General features: G+C 34.6%; 2 protein-coding genes and 2 long non-coding RNA genes across 4 annotated transcripts; 1 reads left to right on the plus strand and 3 right to left on the minus strand.

Moving 5' to 3' along the window:
* Positions 1-3,405: 3,405 nt before the first annotated feature.
* LOC135153008 (uncharacterized) lies at positions 3,406-5,822 on the minus strand. Its single transcript, XR_010292487.1, has 2 exons — positions 4,019-5,822; positions 3,406-3,651 (listed from the first exon to the last, which is right to left on the minus strand). It is a non-coding gene; the product is annotated as an uncharacterized LOC135153008 (long non-coding RNA).
* Positions 5,823-6,823: 1,001 nt separating this feature from the next.
* LOC108203417 (transcription factor GTE2) lies at positions 6,824-9,586 on the minus strand. The gene is made up of 4 exons (XM_017372340.2): positions 7,782-9,586; positions 7,455-7,692; positions 7,155-7,350; positions 6,824-7,068 (listed from the first exon to the last, which is right to left on the minus strand). The coding sequence occupies exons 1-3, from the start codon at positions 9,423-9,425 to the stop codon at positions 7,298-7,300; spliced, it is 1,935 nt and encodes a 644-aa protein (XP_017227829.1). The 5' UTR covers positions 9,426-9,586; the 3' UTR covers positions 6,824-7,068; positions 7,155-7,297.
* A 4,032-nt stretch (positions 9,587-13,618) lies between these two features.
* On the minus strand, positions 13,619-14,437 carry LOC135153010 (uncharacterized). Its single transcript, XR_010292488.1, has 3 exons — positions 14,297-14,437; positions 14,092-14,206; positions 13,619-13,805 (listed from the first exon to the last, which is right to left on the minus strand). It is a non-coding gene; the product is annotated as an uncharacterized LOC135153010 (long non-coding RNA).
* LOC108199985 (uncharacterized) lies at positions 14,407-19,595 on the plus strand. The gene is made up of 6 exons (XM_017368023.2): positions 14,407-16,407; positions 16,715-18,584; positions 18,695-18,796; positions 18,887-18,953; positions 19,043-19,141; positions 19,272-19,595. Exons 2-6 carry the CDS (start codon positions 16,741-16,743, stop codon positions 19,359-19,361), a joined length of 2,202 nt encoding a protein of 733 aa, XP_017223512.2. The 5' UTR covers positions 14,407-16,407; positions 16,715-16,740; the 3' UTR covers positions 19,362-19,595.
* Positions 19,596-20,582: the final 987 nt, after the last annotated feature.

Below are 20,582 nucleotides of genomic sequence, written 5' to 3' on the forward strand. Positions count from 1 at the left end.
CACAATTTCTCTTTTTTCGATTGACCCAGCCTAAATGTCACTCACATCTGCACATACGGTAAATTGGTCATATAAAATATTACTAGGGAAAAGTGCCAAAATATTAGATAATTTTTATTAGGTTAAAATTTATACCGCTAAAATATTGTATATCAAGAATAACTCGTATATACGCACACAATATATAAAATAATTTAACATAAAATCACTGAAACTTGTCGGCATTATAATGCTTGAGTTCCATGTACATGAGAGAATGTTTACAAATTTTTCGTGTTTTCACATGGGTATGTCTTATTGTCTTAACAAACGCCAAAGATACAAAGAGAGGGATTAAAATATAAAACAAAAGGAGCAAATCCTAAGTTTAGAATATTGTTAACGAAATCCGAATCAGTTTTAAGTTTTTACAGTTTACTGAAATCCGATAAAAAATTAAAATTACTTTTTTTAAAATACTTTTGTAAATTTTATAGATAGTAACTCTCTTTTCTAAAAGGAAGTTGTTTTGGATTGTATTTGGTATAAATTCGTATACAAAATTGCTTTTAGTTGTAGATAATATTTTAACAAATTATTTAATAAACTAGTAAAATTACAAAAAAGAAGTTAAAAGAAGCTTATTATTTTTTATAAACCAAAATTCTCAATATGAATAACAGCCCGTTGGCAACGGGCTAAAGTTATGACTTATACATTATGATTTAACAAGACTTATGACTTAACGTGACTTATTCAAGATTTTTTTTTTTCACTGATTAAGTTTGGTTTCCATTCTATTATATCCGGGAATTTTTTAATATTACTTTGAGGCAGCCATGAGGACCCAAAAATTGAAACCAAATATTAAAAGTAGTGTAGGATCGTGTAGGATCATGTCACTGTAGTCTGAGTAATACTCCGTATTAGCTAAACAGTTAACGTCGATCTCATTTATTTAAGTTGTTACTCCCTCTGTCCCATTTAATTGTATACGTTTCTTTTCAACTGCTCGACACGCATTTCAATGTTCTTATAAAATATAGTTCCGTAACTTATTTTTGAGATTTTCTTTTTCTGAATAAAAATATAACATCCAAATTTTAATTCAGAAAAAGAAAATTTTAAAAATAAATTACACAACTACACTTTACAGGAGCATTAAAGTCCGTGCCGCGTCCCCGTCCCCCAATATATACAACTCAGGGGGACGGAGGGAGTATATTTTGTCTTCTCGGGTAATAGAAAAATTGAAGATTCGGAATCCGGTTTGATAGGCACTCCATATTCCATGAGATAATATTAAAATCTAGAATATGAGATAGATTCTAATATTACACGTCATCCCATGTGAAGACAATAAATTGAGCTTGATAAGGTCAATTAGTCAACTCTATTATTATGTTGTTTATTCTCTCACCAATGAAAACCGATTTCATTTAATCTCTCGGCCCCCTAACTTGTTTCCGAATAGGACAGATGATATATATTTTATAAATTTTATAAATAATAATTTATAAACTATTATAATTATTTTTTATGATATTTGGAATTTTTTGGAATAAAAAATAAAAAAGTAAATCCTGACAATTATTGTTTATACATAATTTATACACGTGCCGAATAATGAAAGAAAAATAAATAAGTGACAGGAGTTTTTTTTTAAGAAAAGAAGATAATTCAATAAATAACAGCAATACGACGTCTATAAGAATGATCGCGCCGAACAAACATAGAATAAGATTAGATTAACATGCATGTCTTCGTATCCAAGATGAGACAAATAAACAATGTTGAAATTGATGATGGTTGTTTATAATTTTTGCTCTGTGTTCACCATTTTTTCCAAAAAATTCGTTAAGCTATTAACTACAAATACAATTTCCCGAAGCCTTTTATCGATAAATTCAAAAGAGAGAGAAATATCCACTCTCACCAGGATCACGGAGAGAAAGCAAATTATAATTATAATACACGAGTGAAAATTCAACTACAAACTAAAATAATTAGATCTGCACCACGAACTTACACTAGGAGATAATCGATTCACTCACAAATTCAAAAAGTCCGCCATCAGCAAATAAGAACGAAAATCAAAATTTTCGGTGATATAGATCTAAGAAAATATTTCTCAAAAAAGAAGATTTTTTAGAAAAATCAATGAAACAAGCAAGAACAATCAAAGAACAAGCAATTAAACGGAAAGATTTGGAATATTCAGCCGGAACGAGAAAATAGAGAGAAGGAGAGAAAAATTTGATTATTAGCACTTTGATTTTTCCAATAGAAATAAAGGGCTCAATCCGTTTCATCATCTTTATTGTGTATTAGAAAAAGTCGCCTTCGGTGTAAAATTCACACTTCGCTTTGCAAGACTTGTTAATCATCAACTAGACCCTTGTGATTAATGGTGAAGAAACAGCTATGAAGAGTATCTTCCATAATTAGTCAAGAAACAACTATTAAGAGGATCTAAATAGTTCAAATTCTTAATTAAAATGAATAAAATTGTATATATAAAGAGTATTTGCAAAACTTCATTTGGCCGAATATTCTTCACGTCTAAATATTTAGTAAATCATATGATATATACAGAAAAATGTTATATCATCTATTCCTATTTTAAAATTATATATTTTATATATTACTTGAAATGATAATAACATATAATTTTAATGTAAGACAATCATATTAACTAATCTTATGGGAGTATATAATCAATATCTTATATCATTTTAATCAATTATTTTAGACAACTGTTACGGATGCTTTTACAAATTAGACCATAATTTATAGATTAATCAAAGTGATGAGTGAGAATCTAAAATTTTGTAATTTCGTAATTATGATATTTATAAGTTTTCAAATATAAAATATAAGAATATTAACACGTTTATTTAATTATAATATTAACTTTTATCTATTAGACCTTAACAGAGGAATCGAGAAAATTACACCCTAACGGCTAACATAGGATTTCGAAAAAAAATGCTGTGGAATAGAATCTTTAAATAATGATTAAAAAGGTTAGGTGAAGATTTAGACTTGAAAAAAGGGTAAAAAGAGTGCTTAAAGCGAGAATCAATCTTCATACAAAGCGTCTTGCAACACGCAGCCCACTTTGTAGATTCCTTGAGGTTTTTCAAACTCAGCAGAGTATCTAGATTTGTTACAAACGGGCTTTTGTGTTCCATGAACACGTAATAATAATTATTTTTATTACATAACAAATTTTATTAATGAATATTTCGGCAGATATATGGGGTCATTGTATTATATATGGTCATCATGATTAACTAGATTTTGGAGTCAATAAAAGTACTTGATGTAACTGTTATTAATTGTGTGTTCATTAATATATATTAGAAGAGTTGATTATAAATTAAGCATCAAATGATTGACGAATAGAAATCGAAAACAATTGGATGTTTAAATAAAACTTGACAATGCACGTGTATTAGTTTCACTTTGCTAAGGCCTTGTGCTACTTGAGAGGGCTTTCCTCGGTCATCTATCTTTTTATTCTCATTGTTGCTTAAAGATGATAACTATAGAATCTGGCATTCAGTTGTTACAGACTCTGTTCTTTCTGTATGACTACATGGCTGCTTGATGATTCTTCTTCTTTTGAACCAAACCACCAATACAATCATCCAAATTGAACATCCCTGTCTAAGCAATTCATAGCAGAGTATGTTATGTGTATGACAACTTGTAAAATAATGGTGCAATCAGTCTTAGTTTATAGGTCTAAATTGCAGATAGTAGTAGCATGAGCCAGACTAAATTAAATCTTCTATCATTTCTTAAGAAAACAGTAAATGCTTCCCAATCATTTTACAGAATACAATCCACGGATGCTCAGTTGGATTACGCGCAACAATAGATGTAATAGATGAAATGATTCTTTAATTTTCAATACTCCAGCTCACTGGACAGAGATAGTACCAGCAGATGTTGGATTCTTTTTAGAAGACCTAGTATAATTAAAAATAGACGCTAAACAATGCATGATTATTTCAAGTACATAACAATTTACCTCACATTAAGCTTTCCATTCTACAAGATCTGACATCTTCTTTTCTTCGTCCCAATTAAATTTGGTAAGGTTTCGAATATCAGAAATCACACCATAGTGTTTCTTCCAAATCTTAATTCGGTGTTTCACATGATCCACAGTAGCCAATATACTCCTTTCAACCCGCAGCTTATCAACCACAGCCTGGTAAGCTTGAGTTTTAAAATTTCCATCGCCTTTATTTCCTTCATTAATTTGATCATACAATGTTGAAGTTAAGATGTTATCCATCTCAGGGTTCCATGCTTCATATCCCCTTTTCTGAGCTGGTACAGTTGGCTGATCAGTTGGTGGAGCTGTAGATTGTTTTCCTTGTCTTCAGCACCTGCAAAACAAAAGTATAGATGATCGAGTACCAAAGAATGTTAAGCAAAACGTTGCATAAATTATGAACACCACTGCACAACCTCGTTTCAGAAGTGAAAGTGAGCTCAATAATTGTTTCCAAGAATTATAGCTAAGATATTTATGCTAAAAATAATTATTAATGAGTAGATTCATGCAATACTTTTGCGAAAATACAAGTAAATAAAACGAAAAAGACAGACAATCCTTAGTTTCCTACAACATTAATAAATTTTAATCCATAGTAACACTAAACACAAAAACGAATGTAAATGTTTCTTTGCAGAAGAAAAGAACAATCCTGCACTAATTAACAGCCTTAACAAAGTTATCACATTGTCGCATAAAAACTCACATCCCACAGGGCTCATGCTTCTCACCTAATTCTGGACAATCAGTTGGATGATCCACTTCAAACAGTCATACTAATTCAAAAACACAAGTAACTAGCCATCTTAATACCGAGCACAGAGCAAAAGACAGCTACCGAGCAGGAATGTAAGAACAGATCTCACTTCTGACAAGATTTAAATCAGAGGGTTGCACAGAATTAGGCAAATCAATCATGATAACTTCAGAAGATTTAAAAAGACAATCATGTTTAGTACTGAATTATTTATTTTTATTATGCATGTAGTAAAGTAAACCGTCAAAGGTGAAGATGACCTTGTTATCCACTTTTCCATGGTTTACATATGTGTGAAAATAGGTAAAAACAAGAATCTAGCAAGGGAACAAATCTACAAAAGATTTATTACAATGGGAAGTAGACTACTTGCTGTGAAGAACAGCATCAGGTCAAGAGACAGAGGAACTCCTGAATTCGGAGTAGCTGTTGGTTCTGATCCATCAAATATTGTTGGGCGCGGCATAGAAGAATAGAACCAGATCCAGCAGGTTCACTGGGAGAAGGAGGATGGGGGTAACTGGTGAAGGATTTTTCGATGAACTATGGCTTGGCTTAGAAAAATCACTCAGCTTCAAATGCAGGACTGCTAAATTGGATCAGAAACATAAGGAGGGTTGCGGCCTGCAGGACTGCTCAAAGGAGAGGCTTTTTCAGTGACTTAACATTATTTCTAATCAACTCCAGATCATAAAGTCCAATGCATAACTATGACTTGTACAAACTTTAACAGCTTCTATAAGTGAACATGAGGAGTAAAATTTTAGAAAACACAATACAGCAAGATTTATGTAACTCGAAAATGATCTAAAAGTAGAGGGATACAGATGCAAAAGGTCATCTGAAATGCAAAGATTAAGACTATGATAAATAACAGAGCATATCTCCACTAACTGTAATAGTGCATAATTATTGACAAAAATAAAATAAAACCAATCTCCACAATATAAAATGCTTGTCTCAACAAAATATATGCCAACAGCTGCATCAGAAATGGTACAAAAAGGTCAAAACAGAAACCAATCATTTATGCAGCTCTAGTCCGTGCAACATTTTCTTTGCAAGATCATCTCTATATTCTTCCACTCATTTGTTGATCCAGCACTATAATAATTGTATTAATATTTGTCACTATCATCATGAGCTGTTCATGAGTAATATAGATTCTAGAAGGGGAGAAAATAAGGCCATATTCAATACTCAATAGACAAATTAAATCTCCAGTTACAGCTAAATAAGTACTAGAATTAACAGGAGACTGACTTTGGATGTGGGTCAACTCCAATATTATGTTGATCCAAGTCCAACTGCCTTCGATTGTGATTTTTTTGTATTAAATAGCCTCTTTATAATTGGTGAAGCTGCCTGCTGCTCCCTTGATGAGATGCTAAGTAACAGTTCAAATATTCACCTACAAGTTTATCTCTAGATTTGTTACGAGCAGTGACGGAACCAGGATTCCAACATCGCTGACCCGGAACTCGAATATATTGGAATTTTAGTCCATGACAACAGGAAAAGGTAAGGAACACAGTACAGCTTTGAATTTCACATTCAAGGCTTTGGCCTTTGGGTTGAGGACCACCATAATCTGAGGAGTTCTCAGTTTGCCTGTTGTCAAACAGCTGGAAAAATGGTTAGCTGTCTGGCTGAACCATGTTCACAGAGTGTTAGATGGTGTCAACTTTAACATTTAAAGCATGAAGCATGTGAGAGCAACTACTTTTGCTTATATTATTGTTGGCTTCTATCATTTTAACAACCCTACTATAATACTTTCATTTACATGTGTCTCCACTTCATTGTTCTTCCCATCTTTTCCACCAGCATACAGCCATAGTGCCACACCATACCAAACCAAACACTTTGGTGATGCACTTATAAAAGATGCTCTCAACAACCAACCAGACTTTAATAGTGTATGTTTGAGGTTTTCAATCTTCTCCAATAAGATCTTGTTTCTTTTTCTTCATTACTATGCCTTTATTCAGAGAACAAAATCCAACCCAAGTAAATTGCAAGGATCAAAGAACTGGTACTATATTTAGTGTTAGATGATATGTACAAGAAGAAAGCTAAGAGCTTCTAATTTGAGGGAAACTTCACTAGAAATCATCTAAATTCTCTACCATGGTTTTTACTACTACACTCCTGGCTTCACATAGTTGTAGAATCCAGAGCAGAGCTACAGCCTCGCAATTCTTCACTCTCCTTATCGATTCCTTCTTCCAAGCAACAACTCATCACTCAAAGAGATACTCTGCGGATTATAAAATGGGAATTGGCTCAGTTGGCAACACAAATTAGCATTATCATAACAAACAGAAACATTGTTACAATTTATACCTAAGAAAATAACCACAAACAACATTTTCAAGAAACTGCGGATTAATTTGCATTCCGGTGCTTCTCAGGCAATGCCCTGTGCTACTTCCTTAGGTAGTGCATTTTAATCAAAGTTCATGGTGCCTCCTGACTGAACTTGAATTTTATGATTGTGCTTCATCTGCATCGGAGTCACTGCCTGAAGAACTCCCTGAATCTGTTTTGACATATGCATGATAAGTAAGTTCCACAACTACAATCACAAACACATCAAATCTAACACACACACACACACACAAAAAAGAAGATATATGCTCATACCACTTGAAGAAGACGAGTCACTGCCAGAACTGCCAGAGCTACTCGAACTACTACTAGCATTACCATTTCCAGTACCATTCTTAATACCATTATCCTGACCATGCCCACCATCATCCTTCTCAATTTCAACAGGTGGAAAACTATTTTCCGGCATCTCATCCCCAATGTCAACATCCTCATCCCCTTCTCCCTTTTTCATATTTTTTGCGCTACCATCATTTCTAGTACTGGCTGGAGCCTGCAAAGCAAAAAAAAAAAAAGCACTCAGCATACCTACAATTGAAATCAACAATGTGACCAAATTGAAGAATAAGATTCCGACATTACCTCATCTGTATCAGTAGTGACTGTCTGAACAGCAGAATAATTTTCCATTAGTGCTTGCCTTTTTGTCTTGCTAACTAGTTTCTTCCAATTAGTCACAAATCTATCTAGCTCCCAAAGTGTTTCAGTATCAAGTGCCTCGATATCAAGCTCAATTTCATCACCTTCTTGAGACAATTGTTCATTTCTTTTCCTTATAATTTGCACCAACTGTGGCATTTTTTCTTGGGGCAAATTCTGCAACCCAACTCCTAACATCTGCTTCTCTTCCATGGTCATTTCTCTTTTATTTGAATCCTTAGCCCTGGGCTTCGGTAGCTTTGTAGTAGAAGCACCTTTCACTGCTCCAACCGGTTTGGTAGGTTTCACTGGTTGAGCTTCCACGGGAGATGGAGTTGTCACCGGTGATTGAGCTGATCTAGGATTCGAATTCGAGGGGTTTGAGCCGCTAGACAGATTTGGCTTCGGTGCTGGTTGAGGAATCCTCGGTGACTGAGCTACAGGGGGATTCGAATTTGTGGGGTTAGAGCCACTAGATTGATTTGGCTTCTGCAATGGTTCAGGAATCCTTTCAACCTTTCTCGGAATTGAATTCACAAGACTAGTCTTGGGCTTCTTCGGCCTTGGTGGTGAATGAGGTACTACAATCTCATTCCAAGAACTCCCTTGTAGCTCATTATTTATATTAGCAAAACCACTCCTTTCTTTTCGAGTACTGATCTGGTCCAACTTATCTTGAATCGGACCAAACTTCGTCTCAAACTCAGACAAAAGCTGAGCTGCCATCCGGTGAACTTCATCCGTCTTCGGATTATACAACATTGCATTATTAAAGGTCAACCTCACATCCGATGCAAACTCAGCCGGTGAAGAATACAAATTCTTCCCAAAATTCATCTTAACCGTCCCCAGATCCATCGGCTTCTTAACAATCAAATGATAATCATGAAGACCCAAAGCAGCCGCATCAACCGGCTTATTAAAAACCCAACTATGCTTATGCTTCATCAATCTAATTAAAATCTGTCTGCAGGACTTCATCATTTCCTCAATCCCCTCAATATTGCCACTCGGAACCCCCAGATTCTGTTCCAATTGACTTTGAATTTGTGGTGGACCAAGTGGCAACATCCTCTTTTGACCGGAAAGCTTCTTCATTTTACCATGGTTGGATCTAGGGGGAAACTGAGGCGCTTCGTTGCTAGATCTGGGAGGCAACTGAGACACCAATTGCCTCGACTCGATCCGATCATTCAGCTCGCGAACTCGCTTCAGCTCCAATTGAAGCTTCCGCTTCAACTCCCTCAGCTCGGCTTTCGAACAAGTCGAAACCTTGATGTTAACAAAACCACCAGCGGCGTGATTAAAACCACCGGCATCTCCGTGATTAGTATCCAGTGGTCTTTGATTGTACGAATATGCATCGTCCGCCACCGATTGAATAACCACCGGTGACTCATCGTGCCGGCCGTTAAGAGCGTGAAACTGTTTCTTCTTCTTCGACGATTTGGAAAGATGTTTATGATTACTAGGGTTAGAAATAGGGTTAGGATTAGGGTTTGTTAAAGGCACCGTCTTTGTCATGAATTTCCCAAGTGATTGTCCCCAGCTCGACTCATTCCGGTTACTCATCACCGTCGACTCCATGAACTCTCCGGCGACTTTCAGTTCCGGCGAATCTCGGATCCAGCTCCGGCGGCGATGAAAACATAAAGAGAGAAAACACGAAACGGCGTCGTTGCTTATGTATATGTGGAGGGAGGCGTGTTTGGGGAGACTAGGGTTTGTGTAATGAGCGAAGAATGAGAGCTTCATGGACGGCTTCTTAAAGAAATCAGATCTGCCAACTGACTGTAATGGACGGCTGAGATGAGTTTAGGTGGACACGTGGAGGCTTGTGGTTGAACGATCATGTGGGACTTTCAAGAATGGAGTGTTTTTTTAAATATCGAAGAGGGGTGATGCTAGAGACGCCAAAAAAAATTCCCAAAATTTTTTACCGAATGACGTGGCGAACACGTGGAATATTATGATTGGGTGATTGATGAATTTGCAGGGGGGTCTCATTATTATGGGAGTGAAAGCAACCAATCACACTATGACACATCATTTGGGAAAAAAATTTGGGATGATTTTTTGGGGTCTTTAGCAATTTCCATCGAAGAGTGGGGATTTAAGAAAATTAAAATGATGTGGAAAAATATAACCTTGATTCGTAAGCAATGCTCTTGTGGGGCCATACTTGTCCATGTACAGCTTCACTTTCTTACAGTAAAAACTAAAAAACAAGAAAGCAAATGGGAATACAAAGTGATAATCTATTTTGGGGATTTTTTGAAATTATTTGATTTGATTTTATTAATATAGATATGTGATGTTTGATCATATTATGTGAAAGTAATTATTGAAAAGCAAATATTTTTATTTATGATTCTAAATAATTCTTTTTGATTTTCTCATATTTCCATGACTAAAATTTTTGCTTTAAACAAAAAGTACAAGATATATACTATTATTTAAAAAAAAATGAAAAGAATATTTTATTATTAAACAAGTCTCATTGTGTAAATGATATTTATGAAGATGTATATATTATTAGGGAATTGATAAATAAGCTCCAAATTTTACTATTTAAGCTCCAATTAAATTTTTTTCTTTATCCAAATCACATCATCACCACTAATATGGATGAAACATGTGTAGGAGGCATGAGTAAATATGGTATAAATTTGGAATTGGAGTTTAAATAGTAAAATATGAAGCTTATTTATCAATTCCCTATTATTATGATGAAAGCAGATTATAATACTTTTACGAAAATAAACTACTTGTTTCTAAAAATTAGAAAACTCTAAACATTTATATGATACTATTTGATATCAAAAATATTATATATCCATGAAAATCTTTCCTGAAATATTTTGTATTTTAATCAGAAATACTGACCAAATATCCCCGGTGTCTGACATAAGCGGTAAATATCAAACACATACTCCCTCCGTCCCCTTTTACTTGTCCTTTTTGAAAAAATAACGCATCTTAAAAAAATGTCAGGTGGATATCTTGTTTTCATACATATCCCTAATAAATGTAATGAATTAGATAGAGTTGTGTGTATATATATGCTAGTCAAACATTGGAAATTGTTACATTTTGAAAAAACATACAAAAAATTGCTTTGAAAAGAGAAGTGGACAAGTAATTTGGGACAAATTTTTTTTCCAAAAGGGACATGTAAAAAGGGACGGGGGAGTACACAAAAGGGGGTCACCTGTTAATAACACAGCAGTAAATGCGTGGAGAAGTAAAGAAAAAGTTACACAGTGTACATGTGGGTGACAGATTTTTTGTTGTTTACATACATATGTATTTATTACAAAGTTGGTCCCACATCCAGCACACCCACCTTCACCACCAGATGGCATGTATAAAATTCAAACAAAGTGGACTAGCCTGCTTTTATCTTATCATCACTCATATTTCGTACACACAGCTCCACATAAATTGAGAGAAAACTCAGGGAGCTAATCAAATCTCAAATCTCATACTGTCCTTGTGAAAATTCCGGGAGAATTTCAGATCTCATCTGCCATCTGCATCCTCTTGTTCGGTCTGTTTTATGTACAATCTATCGTTATGTGTATGTATGTTTTACCGATTTTATAAATCATGAATTTTGTGTTTAATAGTCGACCAGACATAATGTGTAAGGGTGTTTATCGATTTTATAAGGCGTGGATTTTGTGCTCAGGCATGTTGGTGTGATAATGGTGGTTTTGACTTCTCCGGCCGGCAAGTAACTTGTACGATGGATCAAAGTAGATGAGATCTGAAATGGTAATACTCTCTGCAGGTGGTCCAGTTTTACATCTATGGAAAATTGGAAATAATACTAGTAAGTATAAAAAGGACGATCAAATTTAGTTTGGTGTGCATTAATGCATCATTTGGAGTGAATTTGAGGGCATGCGAAGATTATATATGATGAATCGGAACACCAAGGATGATGCAGAGCGCTCTATAAATCATTCTTTTAATTTTTATAATTTTTTGAGAGATTATAGGTAAGATAGCTAAAAAATAATAATCATAAAAGCGATATAATTGTGAGTAGTTAAAGAATAGAAATCTTAATGAAAATATAATAATTAAAATCTATGAAGTTCTAATTAGTTAATAATAAGAATCTTAAAAGAAAAGAGAGATAATTCTAAATAATTAAAGAATAAGAATCTTAAAAGAAATATAGGGGCCGTTTGGCTGAGCTTAAAATAAGTGTTTCTTGCTTAAAATAAAAAAGTGAAGTAGAAGTTAGAAGTTAGTTAAGACTTATAAGTGATTAAAGTGTTTGGCAAAAAAGTAGAAGTCATGAAACAAAAGCTAGGAATCGTAGCTTTTTTTAAGTGCTTCTCGACTTTTTACACAAACGGTACGAATAAGTGCTTCCAACTTAAAAGTCCAGAAGCGGGGCTTAAAAGCCCCGCCAAACACCCACATAATAACTAAAATCTATGAAATTCTAAATACTCCCTCCGTCCCTTTTTACTTGTCTCTTTTGAAAAAATAACGCATCTTAAGAAAATATTATGTGGATATCTTGTTTTCATATATATATATCTCTAATAAATGTAATGAATTAGATAGAGTTGTGTATATATATATGCTAGTCAAACATTGGAAATTGTTACATTTTGAAAAATCATACAAAAAGTTGCTTTGAAAAGAGAAGTGGACAAGTAATTTGGGACAAATTTTTTTTTCAAAAGGGACATGTAAAAAGGGACGGAGGGAGTAGTTAAGAAGTTGAAATCTTAAAAAAAATATAATAGTTAAAATCTAAGATTTGTAAAATTATAATCTTATTTTATTAAACTTTTTCAAACTATATATTTATAAAATAATTTTCTTACATTTAGTGACGTGGCGTGTGTAGAATTGTTAGATTTAGTCTTATAATTTTCATAATTAAATTTTGAATTGAAAATAAAATAATAATCTAAAAAGCAGTGTTTTGTGTTTGTATTATTTCTATCCTTAATAAACAATGGATGGATAATGAGGAAGAAATATTAAAAAAATAATAAACAGAAAATATACAATATCAGAAAAAACGTCAAATTTTTATTCAGAAAAAAAATTTAGAAAATATTATGAAATTATATCCTTTATAAGATCTCAGTGTACGGAAACGTGTAGAATGTGTTAGAACAGGAAGTATTAAATGAAGCCAAATGGTTCCAAATACCTTAATCATAACCTCCATGGTTCATAACATTTGTGACAACTTAATGAAACCTTGCAAGTAAGCTCTGAGTTGGACAGAACCTGTTCAGTAAAATTTGTAATAATTTTAAAAAACCTTCCGACCTAACTTTTAAGTTGGGAGAAAAATTCACGAGTTAAAGTTGGTTTATAATTTTTTTCCCCCTAAATTTTAAGTCAACTCAACTCATAAGTTCTCCTAAATTTACTAGAGAAGCAGCTAAGATGGCAGAAAGAAGGGCAATAAAACTCCTGCCAAACAGGTACAAATCTCGCACATAATCTCCAGGTACATAGCTTAACATTCTAAATTTGCAAATTAGTTGTAATAGTAGTAATTAGTACTCCCTCTGCCCTGGAGTTATATACATCGGGGGACGGGGACCCGCACGTACTTTAATGTTCCCAATAAACTATAGTCTTATAATTTTTTTTAAGATTTTTATTTTCTGTATAAAAACTCGAATGTTATATTTTTATTCAAAAAAAATTAAAAAATAAGTTATAAAACTATATTTTATAAAAGTATTGAATTGCGTGTCGAACAGTGAAAAGGAACCGTGGGACACATCAAGATGAAGTAAATAACATTTATTTACTTTCAAGACATCATTTTCCTGATCGTCCAAGCTCACTAACGGACGTGTAATTGTCGAAAAGTGGGCATAGACGTGTAGTATGCGCTATGCACTGAGCTACATCAAGAACATAAGGTCTGGATCGCAGCACGAGTCCACCAGGCAGCAGCAACATAGAGCTGCAAGACTGAAACAGGACCGAGGAAAATTATTTATTTATCAAATATATATTTTTTCTAGGGTTGGAATTCGGATCTAGAATTTTTTTTCTGGGGGCACCAATCATATATTTGAAATTTATCTTTGGATTTTTCTAGCATTTATAGTGATAAATAAATATCAAATTAATTTATAGAAAGGACATCCACAATGTTAAAATATAAGTATAAGATCCATAAATAAGCTTTTTCAGACACTTTTAACGTTTTAGATGGAATTCTCTACACATAATGTGTGACTATAGATAAGCTTACCAGCCCTCTAGAAGACCGGAACGTTTCCTGGGAGGAGGAGCTGACATGTACATCGGCGGTGGCATCACCGGAGGTGTTGGTGGATGCCCGTGTTGATAATAACTTGCTCCTGGAACTTGTATTCAAAATAATACTACCGCCTCAGTACTTTCTCAACCGCTAAATAAAACAAGACTCCCGTATCAGTAAAATCTAAAATACGTACCTTGATGAGCGGGATAGGGATAAGCATACTTGGGCTCTTCACTGTGTTTACCCATCTTTTGTGATTTTGATTCGAGATTACACAACCACAACAAGGTTGCACCAGACTTGTATACAATTTACAATTGTGCGCCTTCTAGAGTTATTGATTAGTTTCTTTCTTCAAGTAGAAGTAATAATTTATTACTCCCTCTGTCCCATTTAATTGTATACGTTTCTTTTCAACTGCTCGACACGCATTTCAATGCTCTTATAAAACATAGTTCCGTAATTTATTTTTGAGATTTTCTTTTTCAGAATAAAAATATAACATCCAAACTTTAATTCAGAAAAAGAAAATTTCAAAAATAAATTACACAACTACACTCTACAGGAGCATTAAAGTACGTGCCGCGTCCCCGTCTCCCAATGTATACAACTAGGGGGACGGAGGGAGTATGAAATATAACGTTTTCGACAACTGAAAAATGTAAACGTGGCAGTCATATGCAGTACTGCGACCATGTTAGGGCACGTGGCAAGAACAAACATCAACGTGGATATAGTTGATGACAAATGCTCTTGAAAGATATGCATCCAGTAGTAGTATTATTTTTTAGTTTTATACATCATGAACGGTGATTAAAAGAAATTATATTTCTCCATCATGAACAGTGATAAAAAATCATAGAAAAAACCTAAATACAGAACAGTTCGGAAGTATAAGAAAATTTATATCCAGGGCCTACAGTGTACAATAATGAAGCAGTTAACGTTTTGAGATGACTGCAAATTTCGGTTTTATAGCCTTGTATCTTTGGTTGCAAATAGAATCAGGTGTTTGCAGAGTAAGAGAGGAACTCCGTTATTTGGAAATCCCAAGTCTTATGTTCCGTTTGGTTGGAGAGAATGGAATGAAATGAGTTAACATGAGAATAGAATGGAATGAAATCCTAAGTCTTATGTTATTTGGAAATCCTAAGTTTTATGTTCCATTCTCTCCAACCAAACACAACAAATGACTAAAATTATTTGAAACTATAGATATAGGAAGGAAGTTTTGAAATACAAATTGAGTACAAAATTGCTATGATGGGATTTGAGAAGAGATTAGAGATAGGAGATGATAACTCCAAATCTCGTCCAAGGTTTCGGTGCACTGTTCCGGGAAGCTTCAGGCAAGACCTAACCTGCAAAACAACGCGACACGGGGGGTGACATCCCGCGAGGCGCCTCCGGCGTGATAATCAGTGATCGGAATGTGCTTGACAAGTTAGGGAAATCAGAGAGTTTTCACTCTAAATATATGGTGAGAGATGCTTTCTAGGGAGAGTTCTTCAACTTTGGTTGGGGAGTCTCTTATATAGGCCCTCGGCCGCCACTGTTGCTACAGTGGCGGGAGTGGGTCTGTAGACACTCCCCAGCATGGATGACTGCTTTGGTGCAACTACTGTCTTTTTTCTGTCCTTTTGGGATTTGTGCATGCCTGTTACCCTGTTTGCCTTGTACTTACACTACTAGAATTAGTGGATATGACATCGCACTTCAGACATCATGCCAAAAATCACCGATGTTAAACATCTTTTTAACATCGATAGTTAATAAGATGATGTCTTTTAGTTTTTTCGACATCGGTTCAGTAATTAAACGATGTGAAAGCTTCATTTTTAAAATTTCATCCCGCGATCTATCTCTTTATTTCCCGCTTGCTTAAAAAAACATACTCCCCCCTTAGCATATTTCCCCTCCCGCCTTAGAACATTAAAACAATATTCAGACAAAATAAATCAAAAGTAACTAAAGACATAATTTAAAACAAAATCTAAAACATAACACAGCTGAGCTAGTGTCGAGATTTTCTTCAAACGGTAAGCCCCTTTCTTCCTCGCTATAAACCCTAGAACCCAATTCGTTCAAACCACGGCATTCAATCCATTTTTTTGTTTGTTTCTTTGTTCCGAACCTCGATTAAACCTATTTTGTTTCCTTTTGTTTGTTTTTTCAGCAGAGCTCGAGCTTGGGATTTTAGGGTTTGAAGTGGGTGTCGAGGATTAAAGTGGGGTTCGACGGAATTGGCTTGCGAGGTTCGAGTTTGGGTTTTTTCAGCTATTTCGAGTTTCATTGTCTACTCAGGTATTTCGAGTTAGCTTATTTGTTAGTTCTTTCTCTTTGAATCTGTAGCTGCTTCGAATTTGGTACTTATCTGGTGTGTATATATCTCTATATGTGTATATCTATGGCTGCATGCTCAAAATGTTTGTTTAAAGTCCCCATAGAACCCCTAAAGTTCTCTGTTTGTAGTCCCTGAAATCAGTCCTGATTATGTGCTCTGTGATATGTTTGTTTTCTTGTATTACTCTGTTATTTGTATGATTTCTCTGTTAAATTTATTTATTTTGTTGCTCAATTTTGTGTGTTTAAATTAATTACAATGATGTAGGTAGGTAGCTTTTGGTATTCATATACATGGATAAGACGTGGATTTCCAAAGAAAGGGATTCTTTAGATTACGAAATTGGGGTAGAAGAGTTCTTAATATATGCTCAAGAGAATTCAAAAGATCCCAAGAGAATACCCTGCCCATGTGCACGATGTGCTAACTTCAAACAGTTTTCTGTAAATATTATAAGGGGACATATCTACGAAAATGGTTTTAGTTTAGGGTATGTCAATTGGATTTGGCACGGGGAAAACGATATTGGGACGACTAGGTCATCCGTTGGTAGTACACCTCTGCCTACTTTAGTTCCGAATTTTGACACAAACATTGATGTTGATATATCGGAAACGGTTAATGTCTGTGAAGCAGCATATAAGTCATATGATTACGACAATGAATCTTTTGAGTTTAGGAGGTTTGTGGCCGATGCCCAACAACCATTGTTTGAGGGCAGTGACTACACCAAACTAGAGTCCATGCTAAAATTACATAACTGGAAAGCTAGATTTGGAATTAGCGACACTGCATTTTCTGATTTGCTATCTTCCATTGGGTCTTTTCTTCCTAAAGATAACGTGATGCCTGCTAATTCATATGAAGCAAAAAAAATTCTGTCCAACTTAGGCCTCGAATACATCAAATTTCATTCTTGTCCGAATGATTGCATACTATATAGGGGTATATATGCTGATGAATCTGAGTGTCCTAAGTGTCATCTATCTCGGTGGAAGGTGGGAAAAGATGGTAAAGTTAGGGTAAACATTCCCGCCAAAGTTATGTGGTATTTTCCAATTATTCCTAGATTTAGACGGATGTTTAAGTCTGCTACTACCGCTGAACTGATGACTTGGCATGCAAATCAGCGACAACAAGATGGTAAGATGAGGCATCCTGCCGACTCTCCTTCTTGGAGGAATATAGATTATAGGTGGCCTGGTTTTGGTAATGAACCAAGAAATTTGCGTTTAGCTCTGGCAGCGGATGGTATAAACCCCCACAATAATGGTCTAGTCAATAGGTATACTTGTTGGCCAGTAGTATTGGTAATTTATAATCTTCCTCCATGGTTATGCATGAAACGGAAGTTTATGATGTTAACAATATTAGTCTCTGGTCCACATGAACCTGGTAATAACCTTGATATTTATTTACAACCGATGATTGATGATTTAAAGAAGCTTTGGGAAGATGGGGAACCAAATGTATATGACGCATTCAGTAAATCTTATTTCACATTGAAAGCAATTTTAATGTGGACGGTAAATGACTTCCCTGCTTATGGAAACTTATCTGGATGCGTTAACAAGGGTTATTTCTGCTGTCCAATTTGTGGTGATGATACGGTTGCTAAATATTTGGGTCATAGTAGGAAAATGAGCTACCAAGGCCATCGACGATATTTGGGTAAGTTTCATCCTTATCGGAGACAAAAGGCAGCTTTTAATGGTCAACAAGATTTTTCAGATGCACGTCCACCCCTTTCTGGACAAGAAGTGTTAGCACAGCAGGAGGCAATTGAGTTCTCATTCGGGAAGGAAGTGAAAAAATCCAAAAAAGTTCAAAGTCCATGGAAGAAGAAGTCAATCTTCTTTGAATTAGAATATTGGAAGTTTCACCATGTTCGTCATTGTCTCGATGTTATGCACATCGAGAAGAACGTGTGCGATAATATAATTGGGACATTACTAAACATGCGGTTTAAGTCGAAAGATAGTGTGGCATCTCGTCTTGATATGGTTGACATGGGTGTTAGGCATGATTTAGATCCTGGAGTCACGCATACCCTGAAACCGGATTTTGAATCTTATGTTGTTAATCGGTTGATAGAGGGCGGCTACAATCGCATATATTTAATGCCGCATAATCAGCAGTAAGGATTAGTAATTTAATTAGTAATTTAAACTGTTTTATATACCGACTAAGAGATTTTGGTAGTTTTTTTATAAATAAATTACTTATATTTTTTTTTAATGAAAACAGTGTCCATTGGATTTTGATTATGATATGGGATGGTGACATTTATATTATGAATCCTTTGCCACATCCGAGAAATTTTTCTGAAGTGGAAAATAGATTATCAAGGTAATTTAATTTTATTAAATAGTGTCCAGTACATATAGTCTGCATATATGTAGTAAATCCATATCATTATTATCTCATTCTCTTGTGCAGCGCGCTAGAATCTTACAATGCTCAAACTGGAAGGCAAAAGAGAACTCCTAGAGTAGTAAATCTTCTCGTAAGTATTAGTCAATTAATTTGTTTGCTAGTTAAATTTTTTTCCATTTTAGCACTGACTACATTCTATTTCAAACAATATATGCATAGGGATGCCCTAAACAGCCCGGGGGCATTGAATGTGGTTATGTTGTCATGCGGTATATGAGGGATATAATTTCCGATACGGAAATGGCTTTTCAGAGCAAGGTAACACACACACACACACACACACACACACAGATATATATATATATATTTAAACTAAAATGATGTGATCATTTTTTTTGTAATGCGCACAATTGTAATAAATTTTATATATGTTGCTGTTACATTTCAGTGGGCAGCGAAGACTCGAAGGTCGTATACCATGGATGTACTTGAAGAGGTGCGCTTGGAGACCCTTGAATTCATCGAAAACTTCATGTAATTGGTTCCGAATTATTATGTAATGACTTGAAAGCTGCAAAACTTTGATTTTTGGTACATAGCAAGATGTTTGGTAGTAGCAGCAGTATTTGTTATGGTATCGTGCGTCGTACAATGTTTGGTACTTATTTTGGTCTAGATGGTCTCCGTTAATTAAGATTGAAGGTCAGCTTCTAGCTAGTTATAGCTTTTGTGGATTTGACTTGGTAATTGGTATATACCTTATTTTGGTAGCTTTTGTGATGGTTGTTGTTACTTTTGTGGATTGCAAAGCTATTGTGGATTTTGTGTGATCCTTTTGGATGGTAATGCTTGAAATACAGAGGAAACCATGATCTGGATATTTAAAAAAAACATCAAAAAATAATATAAAACCGATGTGTTCAATGAGAAAGACATCAGTAGATATATCACTAAACGATGTGCAAAGCAGGCTACTAAATCAATTCCTTAAACAAATTTGATGTCTAACAGAACATACAATGTCGAGTCCTAAAAGAGAACTGATGTTAAATAAAAACAATTACATCAGTTACCTTTAAAAATGTGATGTGAAACAGCTTTACAACAACTAAACTCTTTATATATATGATGTCTTAAAACTGCGGAAATATCATAAAAAAAATTGGTCCTAAGTAGCCGATGTTATATATATATAACAATATCGTTTTTTTTGTAATGTCCTTGTTATAGAACATCTTTGACATCACATAAGAGTATGGACTGTTGTCTTACATTCCATTCAACATCAAATTTTGATTGATAATCGATTTAAATGTCTAATTTACCTTATAGGTTATATATTAAATGGTATTTAAACCTCATATTATATTAATATAAATAAAATTATCATGTAATATTTTTATAAAAATGAGTCAAAGACATCAGATTTTGTAATATGAACGATGTGCAATTGAATCATAGACATCGGTTAAAATACGATGTCTAAAATATACACTTTTAACATCCCCGCGTAGACATCGGTCAAAAAAATTTTAGACATCGGTTTTTAGCCGTTGTTGTAGGCAGTTTTTCTAGTAGTGTTAGTAATGATGAGATTTGATTTCAGGATCCCCGAGTCCTGTAGCGGGGGCGGGCACTGTTGAGAGATACTGTAGCGTGGTGCCTTATCAGGAGAGAATGGAACATTCCATCTCAAATCGATGATAAATCGATGATGTGATCTTTAACACGTGACGCAAAGAATGAAATGTAGGAAGGA

This window comes from Daucus carota, chromosome 1 (genome assembly GCF_001625215.2).
Source record: "Daucus carota subsp. sativus chromosome 1, DH1 v3.0, whole genome shotgun sequence".
NCBI lineage: Eukaryota > Viridiplantae > Streptophyta > Magnoliopsida > Apiales > Apiaceae > Daucus > Daucus carota.